The 14,752-nt window shown below is 34.9% G+C and overlaps 2 protein-coding genes across 2 annotated transcripts; one reads left to right on the top strand and one right to left on the bottom strand.

The window, feature by feature from the left end:
* Positions 1-185: 185 nt before the first annotated feature.
* LOC132287767 (pentatricopeptide repeat-containing protein At2g13600-like) lies at positions 186-3,064 on the bottom strand. Its single transcript, XM_059789808.1, has one exon. It carries the CDS (start codon positions 2,708-2,710, stop codon positions 890-892), a length of 1,821 nt encoding a protein of 606 aa, XP_059645791.1. The 5' UTR covers positions 2,711-3,064; the 3' UTR covers positions 186-889.
* A 542-nt stretch (positions 3,065-3,606) lies between these two features.
* LOC132287769 (probable ADP-ribosylation factor GTPase-activating protein AGD15) lies at positions 3,607-14,740 on the top strand. Its single transcript, XM_059789810.1, has 8 exons — positions 3,607-3,992; positions 5,514-5,572; positions 9,385-9,475; positions 10,756-10,810; positions 11,337-11,427; positions 11,528-11,726; positions 13,241-13,415; positions 14,150-14,740. Coding segments are annotated over exons 1-8 (723 nt in total). The 5' UTR covers positions 3,607-3,941; the 3' UTR covers positions 14,152-14,740.
* The last annotated feature ends 12 nt before the right edge of the window (positions 14,741-14,752 follow it).

Here is a 14,752-nt window from a genome sequence, read left to right as displayed (position 1 = left end):
GTCACCTATTATGTATCTAAATCTACACCTCTAATTTTATTTGATAAAGCAGTTTAGTGCATATTTAATAATTTAATTTATAGTTTTTTTTTTTTTTTAAGCATAATCACTCGAATATAAATGAATCATGCGAGTGCGTTTTTTCTTGTAATTACCTTTTCACACCTGAATCAAACTCATTGTGCTTGGCATGAAGAAAGTTTCTAGCTCACCAGATCACATTGTGAAAAAGAAAATATTTTTACACACAAACAAATGAGCCAATTAATAAAATACAAAAGAGAGGGTGGGAAAAACATCCATGTAATGTGTAGATGATAATCGTGTTAGGCATTGGTCTTGTAGAGATAATGTCGAAGGACACAGGTTTGAATCTTTGAGATGATGGACAAAGGAGATGTAATGTGACTCCTTTGGTCATGTACATGCATTGCAGAAGACATTTCAAACCCCCATTCGACTTCAGACGGAACGTTCATCTTCTACAATAGGAGAGAAGGTGTGAAGGAGAACAAGCCTGCAAGATGCATCCAGTACTACAATGACCGAGAGTAAGCCATAGCTTCTGCAACCAAAGCCAAGCAAAGTGAATTCCTCTTAGTGTTACGGAACGGAGACTTTTCTGCATCACATTTCTAAACCTTTGGAAAGGACTGTTTTCTAAACCTTTGAAAACAAAGCACCATTGGTGATGGTGATGTGTTTTTTCTATAAAATTCAGTTTGATACAACAGGAAAGCGAGGTGGAAGCATGGGTTCAGATTACAATAATGTTTGCCAATACATACAGGAAATTTGAAACATGTTGATGCCAAGTTCGTAACAGAGCAAAGTTCAGATGAAAGAGAGTCTATTTAGATCATTTGGTAAAAGTGTGCCAGTTGACCATTTATATGAATCTTCCATCTACTACTGTAGGCATTAAGTGATCTCCGCTTGTTTCAATCCAACTAGAACCAGGCATTTTCTTTACATCCCTAGCTTCCATTAGTTTTCTCAACGTCCCTACTCCTTCCCAATTGCTCAAACCAGCAAACATGTTAGATAACAAAACATAAGTTGAAGGGTCTTCTTTGTCTAGATCAAAGGCATGCTCTGCTGCGCGTTTTGCAGTTTCTATATCCCCGTGTAACCGGCAAGCACCAAGCAAAGTTTGCCAAACCAGAACACCCGGTTGAAATGGCATTCCCTGGATCAACTCCTCAGCTTCTTTGATACGCCCTGCACGGCCAAGCAGATTAACCATACATGCATAGTGATCTTCTCCAGGGGATACCCCATGGTCATGGGTCATAGAAGAGAAATACTTCCATCCTTCATCAATGAGTCCTCCTGCACTACATGCATAAAGCACACAGATGAAAGTGATATAATTAGGCTCCACGCTCTCTTTCCTCATCTCATCAAAAACTTTAAGAGCTTCCCTAGCATGTCCGTTTTGCGCGCACCCCATTATCATTGATGTCCACGAAACAACGGAACGATCATCCATTGATCGGAAAACCCCCAATGCACCCTCCATGCATCCACATTTTGCATACATGTCAATCAGAGCATTATCCACACAGACATCAACATCATCCCCAAGTTTAATTCTTAATCCATGAACTTTCTTCCCTTCCTCTAAAGAAGCCAGATTAGCACAGGCATTAAGGGCAGTGGCGAGAGTGAATTTGTTCGGCATCACATCCAACTTCCTCATTTCTCTGATAACCCCAAGCGCTTTGCTTGCTTCCCCGCAATTCAGGCACCCTGCAGCCATCTGAGTCCAGGAGCAAACGTCTCTACAAGGGATTTCATCAAAAGCTTTGATACCATCAACCAAGTTTTGATTTTTCAAATACAAATCTACCAAAGAATTCCCAACACACATCTCACTTCCATGACCAGACTTAACAAGCTGTGCGTGAACCTGCAATCCAGTTTTAAGATCAGAAAGATCAGCCAACCCGGTAAGAACACTAGCAAAAGTGAAGTTATCTGGCTTCACACCTTCACGGTTCATCCTAAACCAAAAGCCTGGAACTTGCGAGTAGGAGAACTGCACATACCCAGTCATCATGGCATTCCAAGACACAATATCCTTATTTTGACACTCCTCAAAAACTTCTGAAGCCTCCGACAATTCATTATGCCTTATTAAAGCCGTCAAAAATGCATTCGCCAAAAAAACATTGGACCCAAATCCAAACCGGACAATCATGGCATAAACTTGGTAGGCATGAGTGAGACTCTCAAAGAAGGAGCAGGCGTGGAGGGCGCTGACAAAAGTGAACTCATTGGGCTTCATTCCATTCTGACGCATGCAGCAGAACAGAGAGAGCGCTTTCTCGGGACAACCATGTTGAACGAAGCCCGCAATGACGGCTGTCCACGACACCACGTTCTTCTCAGGCATTTCTTCGAACAGTTGGAGACCACTTTTAAGATCACCGCATTTGACATGGACGTTGAGGAGATGATTGCGGAGGAAAAGGGTAGAGAGAAGAGCTCCCTTGATGAATTTGGCATGGATTGCTTTGGCCTTGTGCAAGTCGTGGGTTTCAACGCACCGCCGCAACAGAAGAGTATAGGCCTCTTCTTCATCCGCGATCAATGACTTTGCCACATAGCAATTTGATTTTGATGCAATGTGAAATCGGCCAAAAGTAGTAGCAGTAAACGGTGGTGGTCTTGTCCTGAGTTGCGAACGGAGGGTTAGAAGGAGCATCTGTCTGCGTGCATCATTCTCGTTTCGGCATGACCGTTATGTTTAAATTTTAAAATATTTTTACCTCAAATATAAATAGCTACTTGAATTGTGTGATTTGTGTGGATATATTATATATAGCTTCTTTGTTTTTTTTTGTTCTTTTTCTCCACTGTATATAGGTATTGGAGGGGCAGGATCGAGGCACAATTGGCCGTAAGTAATTCTATTTTTCAAATTTTTTTTTTTAATATCTTTATTTTTTAAATTTCAAGTAAACACTAACTAAACAAACTAAACGGACATTACCTCTAACAGGATTCAAATACATAAAAAGAGAGCATGTCATGAGTTAATATTCATTGTGTTTTAATTTGTTTTTAATTTTCTTGCAAAAATTGCAAATTAATATTAATTTAACTTTATTATACTGAGTTAAAATGAAATGAAAAGTTGTTTTTATCACCAATCCAACTTGTTTAATTGATTACTAAGTCTACTAGTAAATGGGATTTAGTAAGGTCAATTTCAAATCTGTCTGATTTTGTCTCACATTAAAATTAGAGTGAATTCAAGCTATTCCACTATATATATTAAGAAAAAAATTCTTAAATTACTTTATGATATAATTATAGAAAAGAACTAACATAAAAAAACACACAATAAGAAGTAATTAGTATGATCGAATTCTTGACTCGTCCAAGAAAAAAACATAAACTGGTCGGGCAAGTTAAAATTTGACATCCCTAATATAAGAAACTGCTTTCTTTAGTTAAACCAGCTTTATACAGCCACCAAAAAAAGTTAAAGGTTGTTAATCAAACTCCGTCATATAATTTATAGAAATCGTTTATATTTTAGTAAAATTGTGACATGACAATATGAGGAATAACAAATACTATCTCTTCCCCAAAAAGAATGTGGGCGGAGTAAAGTTTGGAAAACTTGGAAGTGAAGCAACGGGATCAAGATACAATCCTGCTATCGGATTACTTATTATATTATTAATGGTAATGGAGACAAGTCAATCCGTGGAAGAGAATATTCCAGTCCCAAACGGTATTTTAGGGAATACCTGACCGTTTCCTGTTATTTTGTTTCGCCGCCAGTACTAGTAGTTGCCAAGCCAAGCCATTGCAAATCATTCCCACACGGTTTTAGAGAGAGAGAGAGAGATAGAACACGTCCCCCGTCTTTCTCTCTCCTCTCCGGTTCGTTTGCCTTTGATCGCTTTCCGGTGATCGGTGGAAAGATGAACGGGAAGGCCTCCGTGTCTAAGGAGCTTAACGCCAAGCACACCAAGGTTCTGTTATACACAATATATATATATATATATATATATATATACACAAATGTATATAATCTGATTTTTATTTGATTCTGTGACTCCAAAATTTAATAATAAATACATGCTCTCTTGGTGTGTTTTTCCCTCATTAATGCGATGTTTTGGCTGATGTTATTAATTCAACATCCGTCCTTTTCAATCTATATATATTTTTCATCTCTGTTTTATTAGGTCACATCATATGTGATGAAAATTTCTGAAATTTGAAGTATTGATTCGATTATGATTATATTTCTTGTTCTTGAATGGTTACTCTTATCAATTAGGATTATATTTCTTGTTCTTGAATGGTTACTCTTATCAATTAGGATTATATTTATTGTTCTTGAATTGTTACTCTTATATGTTGGATTCGATTTCTTGTTCTTTAGTTGTTACTCTATAGTTTAGGATTATATTTCTTGTTCTTTGACTGTTACTCTGTCTCTCTCCCTCAAGCACGCACAGATTCACATGAACATCCCAATTTATAAACTTATTATCGATGCTTTCACATATGCAATTAGAATGCATAAGATCAGATAAATCTTGGCTCCGAGTTTATTTTATTTTTCGTGATAACTTTATCATCTGTGTTTTAGTAACTTTTAGGTTCAAACAAGCAATTGTTGTTTTTAATGTTATTTGCATTGCATTGCATTGCGCAATCAAAAATTTTAATTTCCATTCAGCTAGATTTTTTTATTTTCAATTGGAACTGATGGCGCGGTACTGGGTCAATCCACAATTTATTCAGGATGCCTTGCACGAAAAAAATAACTAATATATTGATCTTATGACAAATAATACTAAAAGGTGTGTTTTCAAAGCATAAGATCTAGGTTTTTTCAAACAATCATTCAATTTATTTTACAAAAAAAGTGAAATGAATTTATTTTATACTTTTGCATTTTGGTGTATTAATTCTCCAATCTTGACATATTAAAGTACGTATTAACATTATATACACATTACCCTAGTAAATTCAGTTTGAATTCTATACAGGGTTAATGTGGTGTTTTTATAGAATTTTTTTTTTGTCAATCCAAATGTTGGATTGCATGCTAAATAACAAGTCATTTCAATGTAATTTTAGGTGTCGAACTGATATTTCTCATAATAAGAAAAATATTAGAATAAAAACTCTACTTTCAAATCATCTTTTCCCAGTAATTTTTCACCTTTGGAAGAACTACTCGTCCTTTATAATCTACTCTATTTTTATTTACCTCTTTTAATTGATTGTCTTTTCCCATCAAATGTATATATGTATATTGATGGATGGATTGATGCTTATATAAAAAAAATTGAAAAATATGTGTGAAATATAAGCTATTTAATTCTAGAGTGGAATAGGTGTTTATATGTTTACCCTGGGTTAATTACTGATGAAGGATTAATTTAACACGACTATTCTACTATTATGGCAGAATCTCTCTATCTATTTATTTTTATGATTTTTGTACTAACACTATCTTGCAAGCTGTTTTTTTGCAGATATTGGATGGTCTTCTTAAGCTGCCAGAAAATAGGGAATGTGCAGATTGTCAGAGCAAGTATGTTTTTCATAACTCGTTTACAATTTGTATCTTGATGTCACCATTATTATCTATATCAGGAGAACTTGAATAATAGCTATATAGTGTTTTAATCATTTCAAACACTAGTTTAGAATTCTCAGATCCACTTAAACTGCACTGAGTTATTCTCTGTTGGCTATCAAGAATATGGTTATGTGTGCTTCCTTTTTTAGCAGTTGATCTGATAATTAGAGTCTATTTTTTAGTTAAAACTTACTCTGTTGGTTTCCCCATGAAATTTCTACTTTTACTAAAAGTTCGTTTTGCTAGTTTCTATTTCCAATCAGTATTCCTTTGGGAGCACTCCCCTCTTGAGCACCTTTATATGAAATTTTTCTTATCAAAAAATAAATAAAATAAAATTTCCAATCAGTATTCATGAACTCAAATTTTAATGTCAGTTCTAATTCCTAGCTTTTAACTGAATGTGCCAACTAAGACGCTGGTCTGATGGAGGTCTACTACTAACGTGAATATTCATCATACTTCTCAAATGATTCTATAGACCGTCCATCTATTAATATGATGAGGGATGTGTTACGCGTCCTAGGTGGCAGTTGGGCATGTTGAACATCCTTACTTAAATTTGATAAACAAAAGTGATGTTGAACATCTCATAACCGAACTATAAGGGGAAGTGGTAGTTTCTCGAGAAAGGAGTAAGAAAGGGTTTGATTGCAAGGCACAGCTCTAAGGTTAGGGATCTAATGGTGAAAGCATAGTTATTGAAGTAGGATGAGATTCTAAATGGCATGTAAATACTGGATTTTGTGTCATTAGGATTTAATTGTGAATTCTGACTCTCTAAGTGTGAGATTGCTCTTTTCCCAATTTCAACTGTCAGGATTTCAATCTGATGGTTCACGTTGCAGGTACCACATTGGAACCTTCTGAAGCCTGAATTTAGGGTCATTGGAGGAATATGTTTGGAATTAGATGAAGCAGGTTTAGAGAGAATATGGTACAGGAGTAGTGCACAGCTAGGGAATAAGAATTGTTTATACTTTATATTAGAAACTGCAAAAAATAGGATGCTGAGGAGGCATAATGAATCTGAGAAAATTATGCATTAGAGGATTGGGATGAAAATTATTCATTAAAGGATTGGGATCAATTTCTACCCTCTGTCTTCACAGAAGGAGGGTTTGTGATAATTCTTAAAAACAATGTGTATGAATTAAATACAGCTGAGTAAGTGAAAAGTGCCTCGTGTTTGTCTGGTGGATAATGTAAAAGCAAGTAAATTTAGTCGAGCTATTTGTTTTTAAGATTTAACTAGGTTGGAATGTGTGGCTTTAGAAATAGGTTAACTTTACTGTTTTAAGGTTTCCAATCTGTCGAGCTTACTTTTCCGAATTTGGTGTTATAATTGGATACTCTCTTATTTATTGACAGAATTTTTAGAGTTGAAAATTTAGCCTTGTGTGAAGAGAATGGAAAATTGTGCTGCTAATCATCTAGCCAGTCATTGTTCTCAGCTCTTAGTGGCACTTTTTAACTCTGCAATGGAGGATTTTCCTAATTGTGTTGGTCTTGTGTAGATAAAGTATTCTCGATTTAGTTGATTTAGTTATATTAGCTACTATTGTTTCTTATTAAGACAAAGATAGCTATTTTACATTCAAGTCTAAAATTCTAATTAAATGAATCTTACATATTACTTAAATTTTTTTAAATTTCAACCAAGAAATCTAAGATAGATAAAACTCACTCTTCAAAAAGATTGTTGGACCCAACTACTAACATTAATTCTATGTATAAATCGATCCTGCATTCAAAAGCAAAATGTTTGCCCAAAATTGAAATTCAACACCTTTTTGATAAACTATGGAGAGTTGTATTATTTATTAAACACCAATTTTGGAGCATATCTTGTCCTTTGGATACTGGACGACATTAATTTCATTATGTTACTCAGATAAAATTTTAATTTAAACCATAAACAGCATGTTAAAATGTTGTAGCAGTAATTTAAACGTAAAGTAATACCTTTTTATTAGTAACTTATTGTTCATAGTTGTTGTAGAAAAGTCATGTTCTAATTTTGTCCAAGATTATAAAATCACTTTTGATCGATGAAATACTAGTTTTTATACCTCGACTAGACTATTTTATTGGTCATCGTGCCACGCGCCCTTCAGCAAACTTTGGAACCTAATTCACGGGCATCTTTTTTCAGTCTTCAAATTTGTACTGATATTTTGTTCAAATATTTATAGTTCATCACGTCATAAGCAGTTTTTCATGAGAACATTGTGAAAATGTGGCTTCAGTATTTGTTGATATTATACAAAAAGTTATAGGGTCGCAATTAAGTTTCTAAAGAATGGCCTAAAGAATACTACTATACATTTGTTCACTGGAACACTCACTATGCACTAAATGATTAGAATATTCTCTCAGTATATTATGCACACATCCGAAACATAAATATGATTGTTGCCATCCAGAGGTATTACTTCTGTGAAATGTGCTTGCAATAATATTTCCCTGAAATTTCATAAAGAATTTTTTTTTCTTTCTTCAAACATTTTTGCCAAACTAACCTAGAGAAATATAATATGACTTACACCCAATTAATTAAATTGTTCTTCAGAAACTGGGATTAAGGGTTGTCTTGCAATTGGAAGTGGTAGATTGTATTGGAAGATATGATAAAATAATAATAATAATAATAATAATAATAAAAAATAGACCATTAATGGAGAAAAATATGCAATCAGCTAGAGAAGATGGTCACCTTGGTTTTCTAGGAGCTAGAATCGTATTGATTATGTAAAATTTATACAAACAGTATTTTAAGTGGAAGTTAGAAGAAGGCAACATCTGGAGGGAGGTTTACCTAGGAGTAGGTCATAGATACCTCTTCAAGTATTGATATTTTTATTTTTTTTACTTCAGTTATTATTTGTTTAGACAGCACAAAAGAAAGGGGGAAAGGGTCCTCTGAATAAGTTCTTTTTTTTTTCCACAAGTGTCCTCTGAATAAGTTTCTGCTTGCTGTCTCTGACTTTCTATTGTTACTTAATAGTATATTTCATGGATCCTTATATATTTGGACCCTAATTTACTTTAGTTCCATATCATTGAAGGTAAATTACGTCAACATTAATAAAACTTGCTCTCATGTTTTCTGACTGAGCTAAACCTGACATGTAAAGAAGCTATTATTAAAGCATTAGCCCAGAGAGCTCAAAATTTAAAAAACACATGTTATGGCAATCAGGAATATAAATACTTTCAACATGCATAAACCATAGAGTGATTTTTTAATTTCTCCCACGAAACAGACTGGTGGTAGGATTTAAAGTTTTCACTTCTTGCTTATTGGTCCCCTTGCTGGATTTGGCTAGCTAATGGGGTCCACAACCATTTATGTCCATCTTCTATGCAAATGCCTACATGATCATGGATCTTACAATACTTTTGACTTTACAACCTCCCACCTTTGTTTTTATGCAATCTAATGAACCTGATCATTTCCCTATTGAATTTGTTCTTTTTCAGTTAGATCAACCAGATGTGATGCTTATACACATGTACCCCAATATATTAGCCCTAAATGTTACTTGCAAAAGGGCAGGTTATGAACCTCTTTTCTGGTCTAGAATCACTCTCTTGTTTTATTGGTAGTTATACTCTATCATGGTAGTTCAAGTTAAGATTTTGAATTTCATTTTCTAATTGGACTAAATATACCATCTGAGCCAAGGTTCCAAGTTGTGCACTTTATTTATTAATTTTTTAATGCAATATTTTGAGTTTTGCAACATATTTATTTATTTCAGGGCTCCACGATGGGCAAGTGTGAACCTTGGAATATTTATATGCATGCAATGTTCAGGAATACATCGGAGTTTAGGTGTGCATATCTCAAAGGTTTACACTTTGCCCTCTCTATCTCTCTCTCTCTCTCTCCTCTATTTTTTCCACAATATCAATGAACTTTTTGGCCTCGCGTATTAATGCTGGAAACCACAGGACCTACATAGTCAGTTTTAACTTCAAATTCATGTGTCATTCAGCAAATGTTAACTTCAACATCAATGTCCTACTGATACAAAAGCAGGGGCACTGTTAGAATGTACAACAAAAACCAAATTTGGCTTACTAACATTCGATATTAAGAGACCCAATGCAACTAGAAATTTATATGGTGAACTAGCCTGTATCGATTTATTGTGGCAACATTTGAATGGTGCTTCTGTAAATCATTGATTTACACTGCCATGTTGCTGAAGACAGTCGATTTACACTGGTCTACCTTTATCCTGGTGGCTTTGGGTCTTAACTCCCGGGCCCCAGGTCAAGGTTTCAAGACTGGTAGATCTCTCTCTCTCTTTCAAGTTAGTATTATTACATTTGACAAGTACAAAGACCGTGATTTTGGCTTTAACTGTTGTAAAGGCTTGCACATCAAATTTCAATGAACAATCAATTTCCTTGTTGCAGCTTAAAAAGGATTTAGTCCTGTCTTTGATGGGCCCTTGTAATAGATAAAAGAAAGAAGCTTCAGTTTCTTTTACCTCCTTCAAATAGTGTGTTTACTTGTGAATATTTTTGCTAGTAAGTTTTGGACCTTTTGGATTATCATCTCATGTTTACATGCCATTGGGCATTGGTTAGTACTGAAGATAAAATATTTGCTACATCCTTCTTCACCAGGAGGAAAAATAAAATAAAATGAAGTCAGATAATTTACGCTGAGAGTTTTCTAGCCAAATCTATGCTTCTCTTTTTCAACATAAAAATCTGTTGTTAAAATGCTTCTCATATAGAATGGTTCTCACATGCCCACATATAAATTTTCTGGGTCAGCTAACTTTGTTGCATGCCATATTCTGTAAAAAATAATATACTGGAAGAAGCAGAAAAATAGTGGGAATTGTTTTTAGAAGCAGAAAAATAGTGGGAATTGTTTTTACACTCCACTACTATTGATTTACACACATAAGTGGATGTGGTTTTAAGTATGAGACAAGCCACCTAGTGCAAAATAATGCCCAAGTCCCCGCATAGGTGGGGATTGGGTAAAGTGCTACTACATATTTGGTACATATTTCTTCCTCTACTTCACTTTTGATCAGTTGATAGTATTTTCTTGTATTCGTCCTTTCTTATTTCCAACAGTGGCTTGGTCTTTTGATTTTGTGCAATAGGTACGGTCTACAAACTTGGATACGTGGCTACCAGAGCAGGTTGCTTTTATGCAATGTAAGAATATGTTGTATCTCATAATCATTACTCATAAATAATAAAAATAATAAAAATAAAAAATAAAAAAATAAGAAGAAGAAGAAAGAAAGACAGAAATGAAATACCTGATAGTAGATCACAGAAGGTTAAATGTTTTCATGATGTGCATGAATGTTGAATTTGTTCCAATTCATTTCCCCCTAAAAATAGGATGCATTAGAAATATATATAAACCATTCAAATATCCAGTTTACAGAACAATCAGGTGACCTATTGTACCATGATTCACATGTTGCGCACAAAGAAGATAGCATTCTTATTATTAAATTTTTATCTCTAAATTGAACAAATTGATGGATAGCAAGCTATTAGTCTCAGTTCAGTTTTAGCAGCTGCTGATGAAATAGATAGAGACCATTATTGATAAAAAAAATAGCGTCATCCCTTAAGTTGTCCTAAATGATTTTGATTACCTATCCATTCTATTTTCTGGATAGGCATTTACTGCATTAATAAAAATGCTAATTGTTTTTTGTATGTGTAGCTGTGGGTAATAAGAAGGCTAACAGTTACTGGGAAGCAGAACTGCCACCAAGTTTTGACAGAAGCGGGACTGAAAAATTTATCCGTGCCAAGTAACTTGTCAGCTGAACCATATTGTGCTGTTATATGATATGTCAAATAAAACTTTTTTCTTATTTTTCTGGTCCCAAGTAAATTGGTTGGGGTTTCCAGATACCAGGAGAAAAAATGGGCGTCAAAGAAAGCAACACAACCAGTTCCCGTGTTTGGTGAAAGGAGTTCTAATTCTGACAAATTGGTAGAAGATGGAGCCAAAAAAAGGATTCCAAAGAAAATAAGAAGCTTTTCCCTCGAGGAAGAGATTCTTACGAAACACATGGCGCAAGTTGCTTGTACGACAAGAACTCGTCGGGTAATGTTGATACACCTTGAAATTTAATTAATTCTGCTTGATGTGGGAAATTTCTTTCTGGATGTTTGTTCATACAGGTATATGTGTGCTTCTTGCTCTGTTTTTGTATACGTTGTGTTGTTTACCAAATACCTCATAAGTCATTATAGCCTTTGGCATGTGCGGGGTTACTAAGGGTTTGAAGGCAAAAAATATTTATTTTCTCTTATAATTTCCTATCCCCATGCTTTAGATTAAGAAACTTTCAAAAGCCAAGAATATGTATATTATGCATCCATTTGCTTTAGATTAACGTATGCCATCACATTTGTTAGTAAGCTATAATCACTTCTTCATTTAACCATTATGTCTTAGTTTTATAATTCGCACTCCATTTAACATATCCTGGTTGAGTTTTATGAGCAACATAATCGCCAATCTCCATTTTTATGAATAATCAAGTTGGCGTCTTTTTGACCCTCGATATTCACTATTTTTACATGGAAAGACGTACTAGTTCTACCTTAAAGCCGGATTCACAGTTAAGAGGACAAGAGAATTGGCTTATCTGGTACTATATTATATATATTACAACCTAACAGTTAAAATGGTCAGAACCCCAAGGGGGTTGGCTCAAGTGTGTAAATCACTTGACCCTGGTGCCTCATGAAGCATCAGGTCTAGGGCGACTCCTCATACTCGTTCTACCTTAAATCCGGATTCACAGTTAAGAGGACAAGAGAATTGGCTTATCTGGTACTATATTATATATATTACAACCTAACAATAAAAATGGTCAGAACCCCAAGGGGTTGGCTCAAGTGGGTAAGTCACTTGGCCCTGGTGCCTCATGAAGCATCAGGTCTAAGGTTCGACTCCTCTTGGGTGCAAACAATTGTGTGTGTGTGTGTGTGTGTGTGTGTGTGTGTGTTGGGGGGGGGGGGGGGGGGGGGTTATCAACTAGGAAAAAAAATGGTCGTCGCGAAGAAACTAAAAATATAGCAGGGAATACCAAGAAGAAAAAAGTGAAGAATAAATGCACATAAAGAAATGGAAAGAGTCAAACCCTTTCATCTTGAGGGACCATTGTTGGATATGGTGGAAGTCATTCAAGAGAAAAATACATATCAAACAATATTTAAACTGAGACCACTGAATCACTGATCTAGTCTTAGTTACTCTTTAATCACTCTCTCCCAAAGTTTCCTAATATGACAATAATTTGAAAATATTAAGGGAAGTAAATGTGGTAAGGGAGTTGGAAGTGACACTCGTGATTATGCATATTGTTGAGTGTTTTGTGACTTACCAATCTTCCTTCTTCTGGGCATGTTGGCCATGGATGAAGTGGCAGGTTTTTGGGTTTTGAGATTCTTTGACTGAAGTTGATGGTTTTTTTTTTCCTTCCCTGCTGGTCTCAGTTTCTTGTTTCTTCTGCTTCTTCTAAGTTCATTTTTACTGTCATTTTTAGTATTAAATCATCATATATTATAAATTGGAAATTTTGTGAATGCTCGCTATCAAATTTTTAACAGGGCTCTTTAGACATGAGCAAGATTATTATACCTCCACCAAATGGGTCCATGCCTGAACATAGTACATCCATTCAGAAGGTTGATGGTACTACGGATCGCTTCAGCTTGTTCAGTGACCAAGACACAAAACAGAATCATTTTATTGTACCTCCTTCCAATTGGGCGACCTTCGAGTGTAAGAATACTACATAACTGTTACACATACTTTATGAACTATTCATAGTGTTATAAGAGGACTCAAAGAATTATAAAAACAGAGTGGCCTTAAACAAGGCAAATATAGCTGATTTGTATTCTTATGTTCATATGGTCTTGACAAAAGTTTTACAAGGCAAATATAGCATAAAGAAGATAATTCATGTTCACAAAACAACATTGATGTGGGCTAGTTTTATTTTCGCACGGTCAAGAGAAAACAAAGTGATAAGATTCACAAACAAACACAAACACATCTTTATACATGCCTAAAGGGCAATTTTCATTGTTGGTCCAGCCTACATGGGATTCTGGGAGGGGTGTTCTGAATATAGACCAACCTTTGACATTATTTTGCTCAAAGTAATTGTTCTCAAAATCAAACCTGCACCCTTACACCTGGCAACTTGATCATTATCATCATCCTTGCTTTTTTCCCATTAATTGCCTTTTTCCATTCTTTCCTATTATACACCATGTCTTCTCTTAAATTTAAGTTTTTAAATTTTTTTTTAATTACTTGGCAAATTGATATTTACCACTTAAACACTACTACTCTTGGAAAAAAAAATGTTTGCTTAATTTGGACTGAATTCTGAATGATGTGGGCAACTGCCATATTAATGGCCTTAGCATTCACTGCTGCTACGAACTTTAAAAGAGAATTATTTTTTCAGAGTGGTGACGTGACCTAATTTGAATTTGTGCTTGTAGGAGAGGATTGTAGAGAGATGAACTGATGGAATCTATGTCCAAGTAGTTTTGCAATGCAGTTAACTGTGAAAATGGAAAGGGTGATTCTCATTAAGGTATGCAGTTCGATTATTTTTCTACAAGGCTTCTATAGCATTGCTTCTATGTCTTGCATGGATGGGGCTAATCCTGGTATATAAAAACTACACATATTCCCTCTTCTTATATGATCCACGAGATCATTCCAAAAAAATTCAGTAGACTTAATGAAAGAGATGATGCATGATCCTAACAACAACAACGTATGTACATTAAGTCTCAGACCAGTAATTCTTGGCTTGAATGTTCTCATCAAGATAGGGAGAGCCCTCTTTTAACATTCACCGGAGCCAAACAAGACACAAATAGTTGTCAGTTAACCAAAGTTAAAGAAAAATGAAATGAAATAAATAAATAAATAAATAGCCCCCAAAACTTGTAGCAAACAGTAAAAAAAGGGAAAATTAAAGTAAATGTTATAGCAATTAATTATGATTCCACATAACTGATTTTAAGAAGAAAGCACCCTTATTGTATTGTCATATGGGTTGCCAGATTGAATCATAGAATTACCGAGCCCTATGG

This window comes from Cornus florida, unplaced genomic scaffold, assembly GCF_030987335.1.
Source record: "Cornus florida cultivar Cherokee Brave unplaced genomic scaffold, ASM3098733v1 CherokeeBrave_3.0.0_Hap2_scaffold_104, whole genome shotgun sequence".
Taxonomy (NCBI): domain Eukaryota; kingdom Viridiplantae; phylum Streptophyta; class Magnoliopsida; order Cornales; family Cornaceae; genus Cornus; species Cornus florida.
Note: the sequence above shows the minus strand (reverse complement) of the source record. Positions and strands in the feature narration are given on the sequence as shown.